Source organism: Danio rerio, chromosome 10 (genome assembly GCF_052040795.2).
Source record: "Danio rerio strain M-AB ecotype USA chromosome 10, GRCz13ab, whole genome shotgun sequence".
NCBI classification, from domain to species: domain Eukaryota; kingdom Metazoa; phylum Chordata; class Actinopteri; order Cypriniformes; family Danionidae; genus Danio; species Danio rerio.
The window spans coordinates 37,543,967-37,565,736 of record NC_141030.1 but is presented as its reverse complement, the minus strand read 5'-3'; the positions used below and the strand labels follow the sequence as shown (position 1 = coordinate 37,565,736).

The window sequence follows — 21,770 nt, the reverse complement described above, 5'->3', positions numbered from 1 at the left end:
ATAACTATAAATATAAATAACTACCTGACCCACATGGTCTTTGTTTTACTCGTAATCAAATTATAAATAAATAAAGATAAGTTACCACCTGTCAATCACTTTTCGGCTGAACTCTGGTATGAATAGGCATATTCATGTGTGAGTGATCTGTGTCATAATAATGACGTCGACAAACTAGGTTGGTAAAAAAGGTGCACAACCAACAGGAACCAATTAATAGTAGCTGAGATTTTCACTAAAATTCAGCGTTAAAAACGAAAGATTGAAGCAGTGTACTGACACTGTGACACGTTACCTGACAGATTCAAAAGACAGATGAGTCGTTAGATAGATACAAGATTAATTAAATATCATGTTTAACAACTATAGTGAGAGGCAATTCAGTGGTAATTCAATTCCAATTCATATCCTTGATAAACTGTCCGACGTGCACTGCTCTCGGGTTTTGTGCTCAAAGCATTCGCTGACTGCCTGGGGCTCAGACACGTGCATACGCTTTTTTGTGTGATCACTTTTTAAAATGTCCAGTAATGTGCCAATCACCACAAGTAATCTTTAAAATATTTAAATCTAAAAGATATTTAACATAAAATATTTAAAATCACTTAATGTCATTTTTAATATCAACAATTATAGTTATTTTAAGCATTACTAAAAATAGCTAAGAGTTGTCACTATCCAGAAACGTTTTTCGAGGTTGCCACTGCCTAGAGTGGATTTACTAAGGTTAAAACTTCATAATCTACATTATAATGCATACATGACAAACACGGCTGAATCGGTGGTTCCTCTGAATGTTATATTTTTGTAAAACAACATATAAAATAGTATAAAAATGTCTTCATGAGAATTATTCATAAGAAATGTATTGTAAATGCTGTAGATGTGTTTTATTAAATGTATTTTTTTTAATTGTGCTCCATTAATCTAGTTTAAGGCGGAGAAAATAAAGCACATTTATGACACGATGTAATTTATGACACATTAGTTTGATAAAAATAATGAACACACTGTCTGTGTTAAAAAGAACAGCACACTTGTTGAACTCAAAACAACACTAAATATGTTTTCCTTAGACATGCAGGTGTTAAGAAATAACAATGGCTTTATTGTTTTTAACACATCTCTTATAAGAGTTTAATATGAAGATGTTAAATCAAATTTCTTATACTTAGTATCATTTGCCTTCAGGAGATTAGAAGGAAAGGTTTGAGCAGGAATAGATTACAAAATATCCTCTAGCATAGCTGTACTAACATTCTCATTATCAATGAAAATATTATATCCAAATCTCCTTTGTACATTCTTTTTTTGTCTTCGGTTGTAAAAACATTAAGAAACATTTCTATTTCAAAGCATTATGGGTTGATACTTTTTAAAATGTTTTCTGAACATTCTACAATGTAGCTATTTTTATCATCCAAATGCTTTTTAAAGAGATCCACAAACAATGTTGAAATAATGTGCTTTGCTAACATTTTGATACACTGATGACATCCAATGTTCTAAATGTGGAATACGCAGATAACATAATCCAGTGATAATAAAATGAATCGTATTATCAGTGTTTAATAGAGAATGTCAATTGGCAAATTGAGTAAATATAATATAAAGTAAGACTACAAATCAAATCACAGTGAAGTAATGGCTTTGAACATATAACTGCAAAAAGACCTTGCAAAAAATCTGCAAGTTCTGCATGTCTCTGTGTGAATAGCAGATGATTTTTACTAGTCAAGTGTTGGCCCATACAGAATCTGCGCATAAAGAAACCCGCCGATTTTTAGCCCATAATTGAGTCTATGTGTTTACTAGTGTAAATGGGTGTACATTTATTTTATTCATTTTTTTAATTCATTTCAGTGATATTATTGACTAATATTAAAATGTTCATATGATTTATTTACAATACAGTTTGTAAATTAATATTTTCTGTCTTTTAGTAGAGATATTATATGAGACTTGCTTTGTTTACCAAATAAGTGGATCAAGTTGCATTTGCACTATAAACATTAAATAAAAGTTAAAAAGTTATTATTTCCTATATGAAGCTTTTAGTTACAATACTCCCAAAATCATTCAGAATAAAACCACAGATTTTTTTTTTTTTTTTTTACAAAATTCTCAGTAGAAATACCAAAAAAATGTCTGCAAATGTTGTTGGCTCTAGTCCAAGTGTAACACTTATAGCATCTTTCATTCTACTAAATAAGGAGATGATGATCTTCATCTTGAGAGATGCTTGTTCACAAGACTTTTACCATTTTTTTCTAAGAAATAAATCACATGAAGAACACCCAGAAGGTCAAGAGTCTTAACAAGAGCCTGCCAATATAAAAATTAAACCGAACTTAAAGAAAGTTCTGGATTTTTCTTCATTTCACCAAGTTAAATAAGCATTTTGATTAATGATTATAAGATTTAATTAAATTAAATTATTGTAAAAAAAATAAAACAGATAAAAATGTAATTGACTTGAATTGGATTGTACTTTAGAGCAGCAAGGTACAGCACAAATTATTAAAAAGGAAACATAAAATGGAATATGGGGGAAAACAGATTAAATAGATGTCGCAGTGCCCTATTAATATTACTGTTAGAGGAACCTTTTAGCTGTTTATAGGCCATATAATCCACCCAGGCTCATTCTGAAAACATACCTCTATACATTTCTGGAGAGAGCAAATTATGTCCTAGGAGCTTTGTCTTTTTGCAGTTTTTATTTTCGCGAATCCACCAGAGGCCGCTGTGTATGCTTTTTCACATCTTTCACATCTCACAAATTTATCTCGCAAGTGCCACTCACGATTGCTCTTCCAGCATAGATCCACCAGAGGTCGCTGTCGACTGACTGTTTGACTGACGGACCGATCGACTGACCCACCCGACTCCTTCCCTAAATCCGACCAATAGTCTTTACAAATGCAACAATTGACCCACCCACCCACTTCCCTAAACCGAACTGACAGTTTTTAAAACCAATCCAGAAAAAGAAAAGCCCTCGCCTGATTTTTGCCACGTTTTCAGATTTTACCACATTCTCACCCTGTTATTTACTTTATTTTTTGGCTACTGTTTTTGTCTTGCCTGCTTTCTGGAACCATTCTTCACCAGACTCGAACACAATCGTTGTAGTCTACTCCTCTCTGCATTTCAAGTCCGGAGATGTACATGGTGAGCTAACTGGACAAACTGGTAACAGTGGTAAAGCCGTCCGTACAGAGATAAGCGGTCAGCGGTAAGCACGAAAAAGAACGTTTTTACATTTTCAGAAAGAGCCTATGTTGTATATAATACTATAGGGATTTTTTTTATAATACTATAAAGATTTGATGTTACAACAAGTATTGGATTTAATTTTAATACCACAATAATAACAATAATACATAACTTAATTTGTTCAGTCCACTTAAATTTGTCAAAACCAATTAACTTATTTACAGGTAACAGTTTTGAGTTGGGACAAAATAAACAAATAGTTTGGAACCCTGCATTTTTTACAGTGTATGTACACATTTTTTTTATTTTTGTTATATTTATTTATTTATTTTTTTATTCTATATACTGTATGGGGAAAAGACAGCATAAAGGTTTGGAACAACTTACTTTTGGGTGAACAATCCTCAATAGATAGTTAATTCGGTTTGCCTACTTATAGTCAAAGGATTGATCTGTCCCACAGATTTGTCAGCATCTCATTTATCTCCCCCTACTATGTGCAACAAAGCAGCTATAATCTCAGTAACCAGACCCGGCAACTAAATGAGGCTTTCAAATCAGCTTTTCATCATCTGGATGTCTCACTGTTCAGCAATGATCTGTTTTATACTGTTTCTGAATACGTTCAATGTTGTGATGAAGCAACAGTAAACCTAGTCTTTCAAATCAGGTAAAAAAGATGAATATTGTTTTGTTTTTATTACTAAGATCCAGAAGCAACCATTGGGGACACTTTTCATCTGCTCCTCTTCAAGGTTTGTGCCTTAGATTTTGATTGCTGGGGCATTTTTTATGCTACACAGAAAAAAAAAACACATTCTCAGTCTGGAAATGTAATCATTTGTTCTGTAAAACACAGATGCACATTTTATATCTCCCTGGAGATTAAAGCTTAAGAGGGAGCTGAAAACTTCCTACTCGTGTGGAACTGCAGCAAAAAGACTGTAAATGTACCATAAATGTAAACGTAAAGACATCAGCAGCAATCTGTAATATAGTGATCTGAACAACTGTCTCTATATATCTGTATTCAAAATAGCAAGAAAAGAATCTCACAAACTCCAGAATTTCACTGCTTACCTTTTGATTTCTTTGGTTTAAGGGAATAGATTAACAAAAGATATAAAATAAGGCATGTTTTATTATTAACTTTTATTAAAATGTGATTCTAAATGACATACAGCAAATCTCTACTTTATAATTGATACAAACAAGCTCAGACAAACTGTGCCAAGACATCTGTGAAAGATTGACTGATTTAATTCATTTCATACTCTACTTGAAGCACTATATTTGTGTACAAGCACCCGGGAATAAACATCGTGAAAACATTTCCTTAAGCAAGTCATCTTGTCAAATAGATTATAAAGTAATTAAGCATAATTAAATGTTTTCAGCTATGCTTTTCGTCTTATTTTTTTTTTCTTTTAACATTCTTTACATAAAAAGATGCAAAATTGGTTAATACAGTAATATTTTTTTTAATTTGTTTACAGCCCTCAAAAAATTATCAGTAATTTATACCTGATCTGTAAGAAGGATTTTCTGATAAAAATGTTGTAAAAACCCAAAATACATCATAGATGCAAAATCTTACTTTCCATAAGTCATAGAGAAGAAGTGACATATATGGGTCAAAGATGCAAAGGCACTTTCAAGCAGAACAACAAAAGGGTAAAGCTTTAAATTTTTCATACCGTGTTGTTTCATTTTAGTTTTACCGACAAAAAAAAGTAAGATTCAGAAGTAAAATATGACAAAAGATCATTATACAAAAGTTAATATTGTATTGAAACATCCTTAAACATTCCCACTAGAACCAGCTAATAGAACCCACAAAATAGCCACTCACTGGATGTTTTCTCTTTTTCAGACCATTCTCTGTAAACCCAAGAGATGGTTGTGCATAAAAACCCAGTAGATCAGCAGTTTCTGAAATACTCGGACCAAGTCGTCTGGCTCCAACAATTATTCCACGTTCAAAGTCACTTAAATCACCTTTCTTCCCCATTCTGATGCTCAATTTGAGCTGCAGCAGATCATCTTGACCATGTATATACATTCCTAAAGAAATTTGCATTAACAAGCAGTTGGACAGGTATACCTAATAAAGTGGCAAGTGTGTGTGTGTGTGTGTGTGTGTGTGTGTGTGTGTGTGTGTGTGTGTGTGTGTGTGCGTGTGTTTCCAGCGTTATGGATGTGACATTTGCATTAAAATCTCAAAACATACATTCACATAGAGAGTATATGTTCTCAATATATTGAAACATCTGTTTATATTTTCCAAAACAACTAAACACAGATTTAAGGACACAGAAGAATACCTGAAAATATTCTGTAAACATGTTTTGTACTTTAAATGAGGAAAGTGAACATGCAGTATGGATGTCACAAAAAACGTCTGCGGGTTTACAGTACACAACAAACTTTGTGGAAATTCTGGAAATTAAACTGCACAACCCAAAAGAAATATTGATAATCAAAAGGATAAAATATGTCTCTCTATAGAACAAAATTGATTGACTTTATTTAATTTGACATTTTTAATTTATGAGGAAAAAGTGTCGTTATGGATGTGACATCTCGCCGTTATGGATGTGACAGATGTGAAATTTCCATTTGTGTGACTTTGGTAAACCAAATATAATAGTTTAAAAACACTGACAGATACATTTGTGAGTATTTCAAAAGTACTGTTAAATACAAGAAAACACAAAACACATAGAACCGGTTTCCATATTCTAGTGAAATCTTAACTTTTTTTAGTGCAAGGTTGACATTTGCATGGAACTGCTCAGATCTATCTATCTATCTATTTGTCTGTCTGTCTGTCTGTCTGTCTGTCTGTCTGTCTGTCTGTCTGTCTGTCTGTCTGTCTGTCTGTCTGTCTGTCTGTCTGTCTGTCTGTCTGTCTGTCTGTCTGTCTGTCTATCTAGATAGATAGATAGATAGATAGATAGATAGATAGATAGATAGATAGATAGATAGATAGATAGATAGATAGATAGATAGATAGATAGATAGATAGATAGATAGATAGATAGATAGATAGATAGATAGATAGATAGATAGATAGATAGATAGATAGATAGATAGTATTTTTAAAAGAAAAATAAGCATTTAATATGCTTTCTGTGTATATAAAATCCCTTCTATAAAACATAATTTGATGCAGAGAGCAAAATTTTGTTCATCTCATTGTAGACCCTCTTATGCACTGTAAAGAATGTAAAGAAGAATGATCAGTCTTTAAAACTGTGGATATATTTTAGATATATAGATTTTAGGTTTACATGAGACACAGGGATGCAAACTAGTGTATGACACTAACATCTGGAACATGACAATGGCAGCAGACTCTTTTAAGGCCATGTTGCGAGACAACCTTACTGGGGGGAACAGAAAAAAATACTGGTTGACCAGTTCTAACAGTTTTCTACAACTGGGTTCATAATTGTTGAAATGCACGCCATGTCTTTTCAAATCCAAAGACAAATATTAAATTCAGCGACTAGACAGGAAAAAAACTTGTGAGGGGGAAAAAGTGGAAATTGAGATTTAATACAGCATAACCATGACACTGTGTAAAAGCAGTCAAGGAGTTATGGGTTCCTGTCCGTGGTGGCAGGTGCTCATTTGTTAAAGTCTGTCACGCTGAAATGAACGGCTGTCTGTCACATAATCCCAATACAAATGAAGGCCACAACACAACCTCAAATTACTTATGGTGGCATAATGGGCTAAACCATTACCCAAAACTCCTCAAAATCACATCAAAACAAAACAGCAATGTACAGGCAACTGTTAAGAGAGGTTTTAATAAAGCAGAGGCCCGAGGGAAGAGAACTGCTGAAGCTGAAAGAGTCACAACTGAGCCTCGGTGTAAATCTAATGAACAACTAATTAAACAAGGCACCAGTATGACTCCATGTGCAGTCAATCTGCAGCTTGCAGCACAGGTCTTTCAGACTGGCCTTTTGAAGTGCGGTGTCAGATGAAGCGCACTGACTTTTAGCTGAGAAAGTGAGAAGAGAAATATGGAAATCAAACGCAGACACTGTCATCAGAATAAATGGCCTTCTCTCCTCATAGAGAGGAATGAATCAAATGTTAAGTCTGGTCAGATGCTGATTTCACGGTGCGTTAGTGGTGCGAGTGCTCTCTGAGTGACAGGAAAAATCCCAGGCAAGTTTTTGGAGAGTAATCTTTTAAAAAACCCATGAGTAATATTTTATCTTTGAGCTATGGTACCTAAAATCCAACACTCGGGAACAAAACCCTGACACTCTTACAATAAAAGTTTAAATAAGATCCGAGGAGGATTTTATAGTCTGATGCAACAGAGCATTTTAAGATCAATTGTTTTAGACCTTAAAGTCCCCTTGAAACATTATTGAATGTTTTTTAAAAGTATTCTTAAACTAATCTGTGAATTAGTGTGCTCTGAAACAGTAACACGATTCAAATAGGAATTCAGATATATTAATTAAAAACAGGCGGCATGGTGGCTCAGTGGTTAGCACTGTCACCAAACAGCAAAAAGGTCGCTGGTTCGAGTCCAGGCTGGCTCAGTTGGCATTTCTGTGTGGAGTTTGTATGTTCTCTTTGTGTTGGTTAACACCTAGACATGCACTGTAGATGAATTAAATAAACTAAGTTGTACGTAGTGTATGAGTGTGTATGTGTAAATAAGTGTGTATGAGTGCTGCAGCACATGCCAGAGTATGTGTGTGTGTGGTCACGTGATGTGCATTTTCAGTGGTGTGGTTTACACAGAGAGCTGTTCAGAATCACTGGTAAAACGCTAGTGTGGATGGCTGGACACAGATCATTTTCATCCTTTAACGAAGTTTTAAAACTAAAACGTACTACTGTAAACGGGGCCTAAGCCAAAGGAAAATGAATGAATAAATGTATTTCAAATGTGCAGTCTCTCACTTTTGTTAATATATATAAATTCTTTTGATGACATCACTGCATTTTCATGAACTTCTGACCAATCAAATGCTCTCTAGAATCTAAAGCATCTTGGCCTCTACCAGATACTAAGTTAATGGAATCTATTACCTATTGACACCATTACTACTTAGGGATGCTCCGATCAGGATTTTTGCAGCTGTTACTGACTACCGATTCCTTGTCATGATGATCGGCGTTACAGAGTACAGCTGCTTCAAGCTTTGTATTACTTTGCCATTGCATAAAGCACATTTTCCCATTAAGTATGAGATCTCACCTTACCTGAGAAAATAAATTAAGGACGTTGCATAATAGTCAAAATTAGCTATACAAAATGTAATAGATAAAACAGATAGAAAAAAATAGTAAGAAATATTACTAACGATGACATTTGGAAACAATGCTAATGTGTTAAAATGCTGCTGGTGTATATCCCAGACACCTGAATCTTCCTCTTCTTGTAAATTCGTAAACAAACACTTGTGAACAGTTCCTGAGATCAGCCAGATCAGCAGGTATTGATCGATTCGTGAAATGTGATTATCGGTCGATACCGATCTCCAGCCGATCGATCGGAGCATCCTTAATTACTACAGTATTTTATGCATGGTGAATGACACCATGTGAACTATTTAGGAAATAAAAAATATAGTCTGTGTATATATGCGGGGAAAATGAAGTCTGGTTTCACATAAGCATCATTTGAACTGCCATGAACACATGCAGACACAAGCACAGAGCAGACAATATGAACAAGTTGGTGCAAACCTCCAAACATATTTAAATAGAATGTAATGCAATCTTTATTTCTAGCATTTTTTTTACGAAATAGATTATGTCAAAGCTTTTTTACATACACTGAAAAAAGTGACTCAAGATTTACTTCTCATGACTTTGATGAGAAATCATGTTTGCACAAGTAAAATTCAAGTAAGTTTTGTTAAAATTATTCCAAGGAAACTTTACTTGTCAATAGCATGTAAAATTTGACCTAACACCCCTAAGTAAAGTGAAAGTTAATTGATTATCTTTATTTAAATCATTCAGATTTTTTTCTGTAATATTTTCAGCTAATTGATCAATCTATAATGATATGATGTGTTGGACATTCCCAGTTTTGTCGACCAAGTCAATACTTTATGATTAAAATGTTATTAATATTAATAGGTTTATTAGCAGTGATAAGAAAACATTACAATTTTACAGTTTCAAGTAAATAAATATTAATATTTAACTCTTTCCACTTAGTTAATTTATTACATTAATTAAATGTGAAATATATACATTTTATATATAACCATTTTTGCTTTAAACATAAAATATATAAACATTTTTGCTTAGGTAATTCTAGCTATCCTTGACATTTATTATTACAAATTACATGTTACGGTACATATTTTTTGAATTTAGACATTTGGAAATAAATTTTAGAAATGCTGGGGATATTTAAACCCAAATAAAATATGGATTAAGCCCAACATTGGGTTCTATTTGGTCCTATTATTTTTAATAAAAAAAATAATCCAGCAGTTTGATTAGTCCATATTACACGCAGCCTAATCTGGCTTTTTTTAGAGTGCACCAAAAGGTTTTTTGTTTGTTTCAGTGTAGCCATTACAATATTTCAGATTATGAAAAATATTCAACATGTTAGGAAGGCAGCAGAGTACCGACAGAATATTCCTTGTTAAATTAAAATCCATTCAGTTCAGTTTAACACAAATGTCTGTTGAATGTCCACTAAAGAGCACCTCAAACAACCCCCAAACAAGCAAGCCAGAGGTGACAGTGGTAAGAAACTCCACCAATGGGGTATAGTGTTTTTTTTTCATACCGATAAATTTCCGGCGAAAAGTTAATCTGACTTTTTTCATTTTTATATATTTTTTTTCTTTACAGCATTGATGCTGTGATGTAATTAAAAAAGAATCAGTTAAATAGACTTCAGTATTAATTTTGTTTAAGTGTAAAACTATATGACAAGCCTTTTACACACACACGCTGTCAGGATCAGCAGACTAGCAGAAAAGCGCCATCGAAAATACTGGGGTAAAATAAATGTTCATATTTTAAAAGACATGGTGCGGAAAATTAAGATATGTTTTTGTACACATTTGTACATTTTGAGACCCACTTTATATTGCATATCAATCAGGCAGTAAAGATCATTGATTTTTAAAGAAAGCAGATATTAATCATGCAGACTTTTTTAACAGCATACAGTTAACCGGAAGCGCTTGTCCCAGGTTACTGAAAATTAAAAGTCCTTCTGCATATACCCTATTGATGCAAATGGAGAACAAACCTCGGTTGAAACCAGACTCAAGTTTATGTCATCAAGAAGGTCTGTCTACTCCAACCATGTAGTGGGTGTGTATAGCCTAGTATACTTTGGCTGTCTTCATGCCATGACCATTAACACACTCAGTATTACGTCATGTTCATCATAAGGAGAGTCCACAGAGAGATTCATGCACACTGTCCCGCAGCCAAATTTTTCCAGGCAGATACTCTGTGTACAACAGCACAAGGTGAATTTTGAGTCACACTGAGCTTCATTTTTCAATCCAAAATAGAAACGATTGCACAGTTGAGCACACAAATTTAACTTAGGACAAGGTACAAATTTCTGAAATTTTCATATGCAGACAATCCCATCAAATGAACGATTGTATGTAGCTAAATGTGGCGTCACACCCATAAATATTCACATTTTGAAAGCCTCGCCCTTAGAATTACGACATGAAAAAACATAATCTGGCCAAACAGAGGTACTTCCCTAACCAAAAGATGCAAGAACTGAGAACTTCTTAAAGTGGTGGCTCCAAAATCCTTTTGTAGAGAGTGCCAGAGGGGGCTTAAAAGTTAAGAAGGGTGCTAAAAAAAGAACTGAATTGAGAGAAAGTAACAAATGCATAAGCTTAAGCTATCTAAATAGCAAATTCAGCAAATTATTATTTTTATTTAAACTTCAAAAAGTGGCTCTTCATTTTTTGTAGTATTAACCTTTTTAAAAAAAAAATGTTTCACTTTTATTAGTAATGCAATGTTGAATGCAAACTACCAAATAAAACACTTACAAATTAAATAAATGAATGAATGTAGAATAAAAGATAAAAGTAGCCATTTTTACTTTGATTTTACTTTGATTTTTAACATTTTTTTTATAACTTTATCAATAGATGAATACCGCCAATTCATTAACGATTTCTACATTCATTAATTTTCCTTCCGCTTAGTCCCTTTATTAATCAGGGGTCGACACAGCGGAATGAACCACCAACTTATCCAGCATATGTTTTAAACAACGAATACCCTTCCAGCTGCAACCTAGTACTGGGAAGCTCACCACGGACAATTAAGTTTCTTCAATTCACCTATAATGCATTTCTTTGGACTGTGGGGGAAACTGGAGCACCTGGAAAAAACCCACGTCAACACGGGGAGAACATGCAAACTCCACAGTGAAATTCCAAATGGCCCAGCTGATGCTCAAACCAGTGAACTTCTTGCTGCGAGGCGACAGTGCTATCCACTGAGTCACCGTTACATATGCAATATTTTAAGAGTAGCTATTCACCAGAAGCATATTACAGAAGGACAGTTTATCTATTGATGTGATTAACAGAAAACAAGTTAAGATTCAACAGAGTACACTGGTACTTCACAGGTAGTTTTTCATGCTCTTTAAGCAAAAAGCTAAGTGTGGTCATACCAGCAACAGCTGGATTCCTGATAGTAAAGTCTAGCAGGGATACAGCTGTGGATACTTGTGCAAAGTTCTTATCTAAACTATTCTGCAAAGTTTCTAAAATTCACCAGAGCTAAAAAGAGTTTGCAATCCGAGTAGTGTGTCTGAATTCATAGAATTCGAAAAACAGTATGTGAGAAGTACCCGGATGACCTATTACTTCCGGCGAGATTCTGAAGTGAATCTGCTACTGCAGTGATGTTAAGTCGATTTCTCATTATTATTCATAGCAGAGTTATCTTAATTCTTCTTAATTATTCATGATGTGCTTTTCAAAAGCAAGGCAGACCTGCCAAGCTGTGAAACCCAGTGACTGCATCCTTGCCTGGGTCGTATGTGTTTGTTTCCATGCTCCACAGGGTTTGTTGCATGTTTTTGTTGAGAGAGCTGTACGAAAAGTGGAGAATGGTGAACTTTGTCTTTATCAGTTGAGTTTGTTACCATTCAGACACATCGCCTATATCCCTGCAGCTGTGTTCGCCTATTTTTAAAATCCTTACCGGCAGGGCTAATGGTTGAGATAGATGCACTGCTGCACTGCTATCCACTGTATCTGCATTCAGACCCGGGGATTGAGGAGAAGAGAAATCCTTCATTTATAGTGTTTATATAAACATGGTTATCTTTAAAATGATATAACAAATTGTGGTTATGTGTATATGAGATTACGAATAACATATGTAGCAGGACATTAAATTATTTACTGTTTATTTCTTTCCATTTGAACTTTGTAAACTATAAAATCATGGGTCTCCTCACAGTTTGTCTCATTTTGTGACCTACACCCACTCCTCCCTCTGCTCGCAGAGCTCCACATCCATCTCAGAGCATCTTTTGAAAAAATTCTGCGGTAGACTTGAACCGAAAGAGGGGGCTTTCATGGCCTTTAATGCAATAAATAATGACAAATTGCAACAAAATCTTAATTTTCACTTCTTATACTGATAAGAGAAAAGAAATCATCTAAGTTATCTTTCAGACATCCAACATGTAAAGCATACATTGTCACTGAAAACCTTTCATACACAAGCTTAGCCCAGACGTGACATTTGATTACAGCTACTGCTCACGTCCACATTGATAAATCCCAAGTTCTCCATCATACGTTCATTTCATAAATAAGGCCAAATGACTCCACTAGGTGATAATGCACTTGTGTCAAACTTGTCAATCCTTGCTTAAGTATACTTTGAAAGCTGCGCACCTGTCAGTAGCATGCTGACACTTCAGATGCATGCTACTGGGAAAGAGGTGCTTGATTGGAGCCTTCCGCATGACATTTCGCATCCCGCAGAAACACACTTTAAAAGAGTTTATGAAGGAGGTGTCGGCAGTGTAGCAGTGTTTCAAAGGGAAATAAGAGGGCTTCATAATTTCATTTTGTCTGGAAAGAAAATTAATGAGTTCAGGAAAGAAAGCCATTAGTTGTTGACTTCCAGATACACAGTCATTGGTTATTAATATGATCTCGTCCAGATTTACATATCTAATTACATGATTTTAAGCCGACCAAGATGAAAGACGACCAATGTGAAATGATTTATTAGGTTTTGGCTCTTAAACAGTGATCTCATATACTGAGAGATAATGGATTTTCAGCCAAAGATAACCAATGAAAATGTTCTGATATGCTGATATGAATTTTCGGAAAGTGTGCTGATATGATCTACATACTGAGTAGTTGATAAAATGGCTTATTGATCAACATTCGTTCATTTTCCTTCAGCTTAGTTCCTTATTTGTCAGGGGTCGCCATGGCGGAATGAACCCTCAAACAATTCCTGCATATGTTTAATGCAGCGGATGCCATTCCAGCTGCAACCCAATACAAGGAAACACCCATAAAATCTCGTACTCGAACCAGAGACTTTCTTTGTGAGGCAACAGTGCTAACCACTGAGCCACCATGCCACTTATTGATCAACATGACATCTTAAAACATGCTAAAACTAGGCTAAACTAGGTAAATACCAGCATCTGGGATTCCAATAAGAAAGATAATCTAGTAAACGTCTGGCGTCCTCAAGCTATTTATTAGCAAAGCTCAATAAATCTTGCATTAATAACTTGTGTTGTACCCTATGCTTCAACAGGTGTCATCAGTTTACAGTCTGTATACATGCAATTTATTAAATGCACGTTGCACAGTATGATTTTGAACTTAAAAAATTGATGAGAGAACATGCAGTGTGTGTGAACCTGATAAATGCACATGCACTCATAAATATGCAATAATTGTGACAAATTTATCTGCTGATTATAATTTTTATTTGCAATTTTGTTAAACAGTTTTTGAGATTTCACCATTTGCCCTTTCAAATAGACAATACTTAAATTTGCATACCTGAAAACAGATGCTGCAAATATTGCTATTAACGGAACAGAATTTCGCAACACAGGCTCATTCTGAAAACATAACCCAATGTTTCTTTAGATTGTGAATTATGTAGCCAGAAGTACGCATTCACTGACTCATGATTTGATCCGAATAATGTTACTAATCTCACGATTTAGTCACGATTTTTTAGGACAAAATTATTTGAGGCAAAATTTTAAGTAAACAAGTGTCCTTTCATTTGTTCTCAAATGCTGCACTTTTTTTTTTTTACAAGATAAAATATTTTCTGCAATGACTAAATTGAAATTTTAAAACAAAATCCAAATAAAAAGGTGAATACAAGACATTTTAATATAAACAAACTAAAACAGCTACATTACAAAATTAAAATGAATTCCAAATCAAAATTTAATGATACAAATTAAAGAAGGCTCTTTAATACAATCAAACTAAAACTGTGCTGGGATTTAACATTTAAAAATTTCTGAATATCTATGTTTTCTGGCATAAGCTGAGGTCTTAGCACATTTACAGTGTCCCTAACTGAAAAAACTCTTTCACTGGGGACTAAGATGGCTGGAGTGAAGAGGAAAGCTTTTCCTAAACCAGAGAGCAGTGTGTACAGAGGTGGTCAATAGTCCCCTCTGCTCCAGGGGACTGGCCACTGACATAAAATACTGATTATAATAAATGATATAATAAGCAAATTATTAAAACATGCATAAACTAAACTGAAAAAGAGAGGGGGGAAAAGGAACAATCTAATACCTGGTTCTGAAACAGCACAGCTTTCACTTTAGGTCTGAAAAACATCTTCATGCTTTCGCTAAGAAAACACTGATGCACCATGTGATCTCCGTAGCACTCAGAGTAAGCAGAGATGCCAATTCTCCGCTCCACATGGTTTGGCTTATTCATAGTTTTTTGCGTTTAGACATCTGTGATAGTAGTTTTTCACTGTGCTGACGGTTTATGTGCATTATATTCGTTGTTCGGTTAGAGTAACTAAACGATTTTTGCATTATTTGCATACGCTGCGTCCGAAACCGCCAACTACTCAGTAGGTACTGCATTTGAATTTAAACGTACTATTCGGCCGTTAGAAAAGTATGTTCTATACAGTATGAATGTGAAAAGTATGAATGGTATTCGGACGTACTACATCCACCATTTTGACATAGTCACGTGACGTACCTGCGTCATTTGCGTCGCTTTACTCCCATTCATGAATTCGCTCTCGGGGCATCATGGGATGCGCACTCCGGAATCTCGCCGGAAGTAGTAAGTCATCGGTGTACTTCTCGCATACTGTTTTTCGAATTCTATGAAATCAGACATACTACTCGGCTCGCATACTGATTTTAGCGTACTGTATAGTATGGAAGTATACGGTTTCGGACGCAGCCATACAGTTTGTGCTTTGTCTGGCACACTTTACCGCTGTCATTTTAGTCTGCCGCACCACCTAAAATCTTGTTCGCTGCTGATGTGGAGAACAAAAGCGAGTTTGAGCCTGTAAACAGTGCCCCTCTCTTTTTAAAGCATGTATTGCGATTCATTCAACATTTGTACCAGTTTGAAACGTCACATATTTTTTCAACCGAATCACTGTGAATCGTTACATCACTAAGTATCGTCTTTAAAATGAATATATGCTACGAGGAAGTATAATGCCACTCCTTTTCTCGCTTACCAGCTGACCGATTACCTCCATATTGACAGCTTTTCCACTGTTATCAGTTTGTCCGGTAGTTCGACATGTATGTCGGCGGAATTTAAATGCAGAGCGGAGTTGACCGCGACAACAGAGTTCGAGTCTGGAGAAGAACGATTCCAGAAAGTAGGTAAGACAAAAACAGAAGTCAAAAAATAAAATAAACAAGTAAATAACAGGATGAGAATGTGGTAAAATCTGAAAAAGTAGTAAAAATCAGGATCCTTTTCTTTTCTGGATTGTTTTTCCAAACACTATTTTTAAAAAAAAACACAGTGGCCTCAAAAAAAAAAAAAAAAAAAAAACTGCAAAAAGCGTAGCTCCTGGGACGTATTGTGCTCTCCAGAAATGTATATAGGGGTACGTTTTCAGAATGAGCCTGGGTTGCAATTTCGTCAATAAAACGCACTTGACTTAAAGTCAAATTTTTACGACCAGATATATCCGTTCACAACCATTTTTATTTTTAATGTTATGTAGGTTAGATGACTAAAAACAAGGCATGAAGGCACAAGCAAATGCACTTAAATTTCTTTGGAAATCAGTCCATTTGTATATTGCATATCATATCTTTTTAAACAGTCCCACCGTGACAAACTCTGAGTTACTCACCCTGAAATTGATTGTGCTTGCGATTCATAATTAAAGCTCATTAAAGAGATTGCACGTCTGTCCCTCACTCTTTGTTAATAAAACATGGTGTCTAGCTTGATGCTTACGAATGTTGTTTTGGAATGTCGTTTAGTCTTCTTCTAAATAAAGCCTCTGATATAAGATCTCCCATCGCCATGACACACAGATCCACTGTTTTGTGTGCCTGTGCCACCTAATTTCACCTCTTTCTAACAGCCGTAGCTTATTTAACTCTAATCTCAACGTTTGGTGCTTTGTGAATACACATGGTTTGATTAAGAAAGAGATAAAGCTGAGTTCACTTATGCATTAACCTTCAAGTTTTTTGGGGTTTGCTAACCATAAACATAATTCAAACGTATTCCATCCAACAAACTAAGAAGCTAAACAGCTTTATTGTTTTCAGGCTGAGAAACTGTAAACGTTCAAGTAAAATAAATTTGATTCTCAGTTTTGGACACAGTAATTCATTTGACCAATTTGCTCTGTTCAGATAAAATGTATTTCTTAATTATTAAACCACACTGGCAAAGTATGACTAGCATGATTAAATCAGGTTTAAACTTTATATTAAAACAATCAAAGACATAATTTTGCAACTCAATTTGGCATCTTTTAAGGCAAAATGTGAATTTTTTAAACATATCATGTCAAACTGACTCCAAACAAATCGATAGGACCAGAGGTGCAGGTTTTTACTTGCCCTGCCAATATTTTCACTGGCCCCACCACAAAAAAAGTTAATAGTTATTTCTTAGCCACAAATTTTAAAAAATGTTTATGAATCTAGAATTTAAATATTAAAAAAAAATGTTAGTTAATGTATAATGAGCAAAATTCTAAGTGTTATGCAAACAAAAGTTGCGGTATGGAAAATGTGCAAGTATTTTATTGCAAAACAAAAGTGGCTGACCTGCCAAACTGATGGCAAACTGTAAAACATCAATTCATTTTTTTTTTTAGTAGTGGTGCACCCTCGCGATGTCTCCTTTCAAAAACCTAAAAACAAACGTTTTCTTTTAACATCATCATTACTGTTGCCGTCTCTTCACTGTACTGGTTGTTATGAAAAAAAAAAATAACATGCTCACAACATCCAATCAGATAAGAGGAACCGAAAAGCAATATAGTGCTTATGACATCACAGAGAAGGTAGCATTTGAATGCTTAAAAACCCAAACTGTTTCTTGATTCTAAGACTGTATTTGCATGCAATTGACAAATAGTCGCAGGCAAATTAAACTCAGCCAGTAATGATCCTGTCTACTGTGCCGAGCGTCTCGCATGCTGGCCCCAGGCCATTGGGCAGTGCTTATTGTTGAGGCCTGATAAAAGAATGCAATTTTAGATATATATGGATATATCTCCAGATGCCTTGATTCAGCCAAAAGTATGAATTTGAAGGAAAAAATAACACAATTATTATGATTACATTTCACGTAAAAAAAACTACAGATACAAAACTAAAAACTTATTCAACTAGAATGAACTAAAATGTGTATGAAATTGAGCAAAAACATTCAACTAAAACACAGCAACTAAATGTCACCAACTCTTAATTAAGCTAAAAATAATCATTTGAAGGGAAAAAAATTAATGTTCAACTCAAATATTATTACCACCTTACAAGTACAAATAAAGTTATGTCCTTGCTAGGGTTGTCGCGATACCATTAATTAATCTTACGATACTATACCAGCTGAAGTATCACAATACGAGACTTTTCCACATGCAGCATTATCTATTGTAGATAAACCATTAATGACGATACTACCGTTTACAAACTACAGTGGCACCGCCAGTATTTTGGAGCCATAGTATCTCGATACTAGTACCAGTAAACCGTGCAACCCTAGTGAGTCCCTGCTACTTTAAACATAAGAAATATTACAATTAAATAACAGAATCAGCTGCCCATAATCATAACCAGTGATTGTGATCATGGTGAAAAATAATAATAACAGATGATACAAAACTAAAAGCTTTTTCAACCTGTATGAAAAATAGGAAATACTGTATACATTAAACTAAAACACTGCGATTCAATGTCACCAACTCTTGATTAGGGAAAATACTTTAATGTTTAACTCAATTATCATTATTACCTTACACATACAAACAGGTTATTTCCCTGCTACCTTAAACATTAGGAATATTACACTTAAATAACAGAATCAACCACCTATAATCATAACCAGTGATATTATGGTAAAAAAAAATAATAACTATACAAATGATACAAAACGAAAAGCTTATTCAACAAGAATGAACTAAAATGTGTATGAAAATAAGGACACACATTACTAAAACACGGAAATTCAATGTTACCAACACTTGATTAAGCTTAAAAAAAAATAAAAGATTTGAAGGGAAAATAAGTCAGTTTAACGCAATTATTATTATTACCTTACATGTACAAATAAAGTTATGTCCCTGCTACCTTAAACATTAGGATTATTACAAATAAATAACAGAATCAGCCGCCCATAATCATTGTGATTATGATTATAGTATATAAAAAATAATAACTATACAAAACTAAAAGCTTATTCAACTACATTGCACTAAAATGTGTATGAAAATAGGGAAATGTGTCAAATTAAAACACTGCAATTCAATGTTATCAATTCTTGGTTAAGCTACAAAAATATATTTGAAGGGTAAATAATTCAATGTTTAACTCAATTATTGTTATTACCTTACATGTACAAATAGTTGTCTCTGCTACCATAAACATAAGGAATATTACAATTAAATGATAGAGTCAACCACCCATAATCATAACCGATTGTGATTATGGTAAAAATAAAAATAACTACAGATGATCCAAAACTAAAAGCTTATTCAACTGCATTGAACTAAAACATGTATGAAAATGGGGAAATGCATTAAACTAAAACACTGTAATTTAATGTTACCAACTCTTGTGGTAAAAAAATAATAATAGTAGATGATGCAAAACTAAAACTTTTTCGAATAGAATGATCTAAAATACGTATGAAAATGTAGAAATACATTATTCTAAAACACAGTAATAAACTGTTACCAATTCATGACTAAACAAAAATTAAATCAGATACTAAATGTACTGTATTTACACAGAACTGCACAAATTACGCACAGCTTTTGCATTGATTCTATTCATTCTTCTTCTCACATTCACTCATGAATGCTAAAAATACATTCTCCCACATGTCCACAGCACACTCTTCAGTACGACTTGGCCTTATACGAGCAATATAAGTTTTTATATTTAAAGTCCGGATGAAAACCTGTGCCGGAGACCGCAGTGCGCACTGGCTGAGACGCGATTCAATTTAGCCTTTGTGCGGAAAGAAGCACCTGAGTGACAGAACAACTGCGATAAATCACAGCCTGGATAAATGGCTGCCAAAAATGTGAAACTAAACAACAACAACGCCTTACGTTTTATCTGATATAAGTTGTTGAATTCAAATAGTTAGCGCCTAAGTAAAATACTGTTACGGCAGAGAACAGAGTGTACTGCGAGACGGGTCAAAAGTTCCTCAGAGGTCTGACACTGGTGTTTTCTTCTCAGGCTAACAAAATAAGGAACTTTGTGTCTTAAATTATTACAACAACAATGGGAACTTACTAACAATATATTAGCTATTCTGTTCAACACAATTGTGCTGAAACCCTCCACTGAGTCGGGTCGAATAACGCTAGCTTACATCAAAATAAAAATGTTAATGATTAGCATGTTTGAAAGATAAGCAAATCATAGATAGTGAAAGTTTGAAGGGAAAATGAGGAAACAGTTGTGGCTACATTTCACAATTCCCACGTTAAACGAAGTCGGTAATGAACAATATCTTACCTTCGGTTTCCATCCTGGAGTTCTGAATGAAGAGAAAAACGACGGTTAATTCCAGGAGCGTGTTTGAGGAATATTTGGAGGATTTCATAGTGAAGGCTTTACAAAAGCATGACCGACGGAGCAGGCTATTCCCAAATCACACTATTTCCCAAGGAAGATGCGCGTTTGCTGTATTTGCGGGTTGTTGGACGGTGGAGCATCGCCCGGTTGGTCCAGTTTCTGTCACCTGCAGCGTTAACGGCGCTCCCGCGGACCGAGAGGCGGGATGGACTCTACGGATCGTCCCTTCAGCCGGAGCTCCACATTATTCATTGAGAAGAACTTCGTCATTGACGCGCGAATCGGCATTAAACACTTGTGTAGTAAAGCTAGAGGTCGTTGTTTTCAGTTTGCTCCTCAGCGAGAGCGCCAATTCATACTCCTACTATCAGTTTAGTTGGTGGAGCCATAGATGAGAATGAGGGTGTTGGAAGACTTGCTGCTGTTTCATAGCTCCAGACCCCAAATCCATTACAAATTAGTAAATAAAGTAATATTATAATCATTGGTATATTTGTCTGCACACTGCATAAACAAACAAATCATAGGTAAAAAAAAAAAAAAACATTTAACGTTTATATATACGCTCACCGGCCACTTTATTAGGTACACCTTCCACCTGGCTGTCAACTTAACGTAAATTTCTTATCAGCCAATTGCATGGCAACTCAATGCATTTAGGCATGTAGATATGGTCTAGATGATCTGTTGCGGTTTAAACTGAGCATCAGAATAGGGAAGAAAGCTGATTTAAGAGATTTTGAACATGGCGTTTTTTTTTTTTGTTTGTTTTTTGAGATTTCAGAAACTGCTGATTTTCACGCACAACAGTCTCTAGGGTTTACAGAGAATGGTCAGAAGAAGAAAAAAAGTCCAGTGAGCAGCAGTTCTGTGAGCGCAAATGCCTTGTTGATGCCAGAGGAGAATGGCCTGACTGGTTCGAGCTAATATAAAGGCAACAGCAGGGGCGCCTCCAAGGGGTGGCCAGGGGTGGCCACGGCCACCCCTCGGTAAACTCTGGCCACCCCTTTGGCCACCCCAATATAATTTTGCGGTTGACATTATTGATTTAAATGAACTCATAAATTCCCAATATTTAGATAAATAAATAAATAAAATGCAGTCACTAAATTATTGTTGGTGTTACTGACGTAGCTCCCCCCCTCTGTTTCAATGCTGGTGAAAGCAAACTGACGCATGCGCGCGGAAAACCATTCCCGCGCGCCTCACGCACTCCTGTGTGAATCCCGGTTGGTTGTTTGCATGCACGCCGACA

General features: G+C 35.0%; 2 protein-coding genes across 6 annotated transcripts in view; one reads left to right on the top strand and one right to left on the bottom strand.

Annotated features, from left to right (window-relative positions):
• Positions 1-21,770, top strand: part of LOC147842141 (uncharacterized) — a 1,078,568-nt gene that overhangs the window by 955,677 nt on the left and 101,121 nt on the right. The window lies entirely within an intron of this gene.
• Positions 1-21,770, bottom strand: part of rxfp2a (relaxin family peptide receptor 2a) — a 135,820-nt gene that overhangs the window by 86,678 nt on the left and 27,372 nt on the right. Inside the window, exon 1 of one of the 4 annotated variants that reach the window (XM_087269770.1) lies at positions 20,456-20,902. The exons of 2 other annotated variants lie outside the window; for them this stretch is intronic. In XM_087269770.1, the coding sequence (XP_087125896.1) occupies positions 20,456-20,543 (88 nt within the window). In that variant the 5' untranslated portion in view covers positions 20,544-20,902. 4 annotated transcript variants of the gene reach the window in all.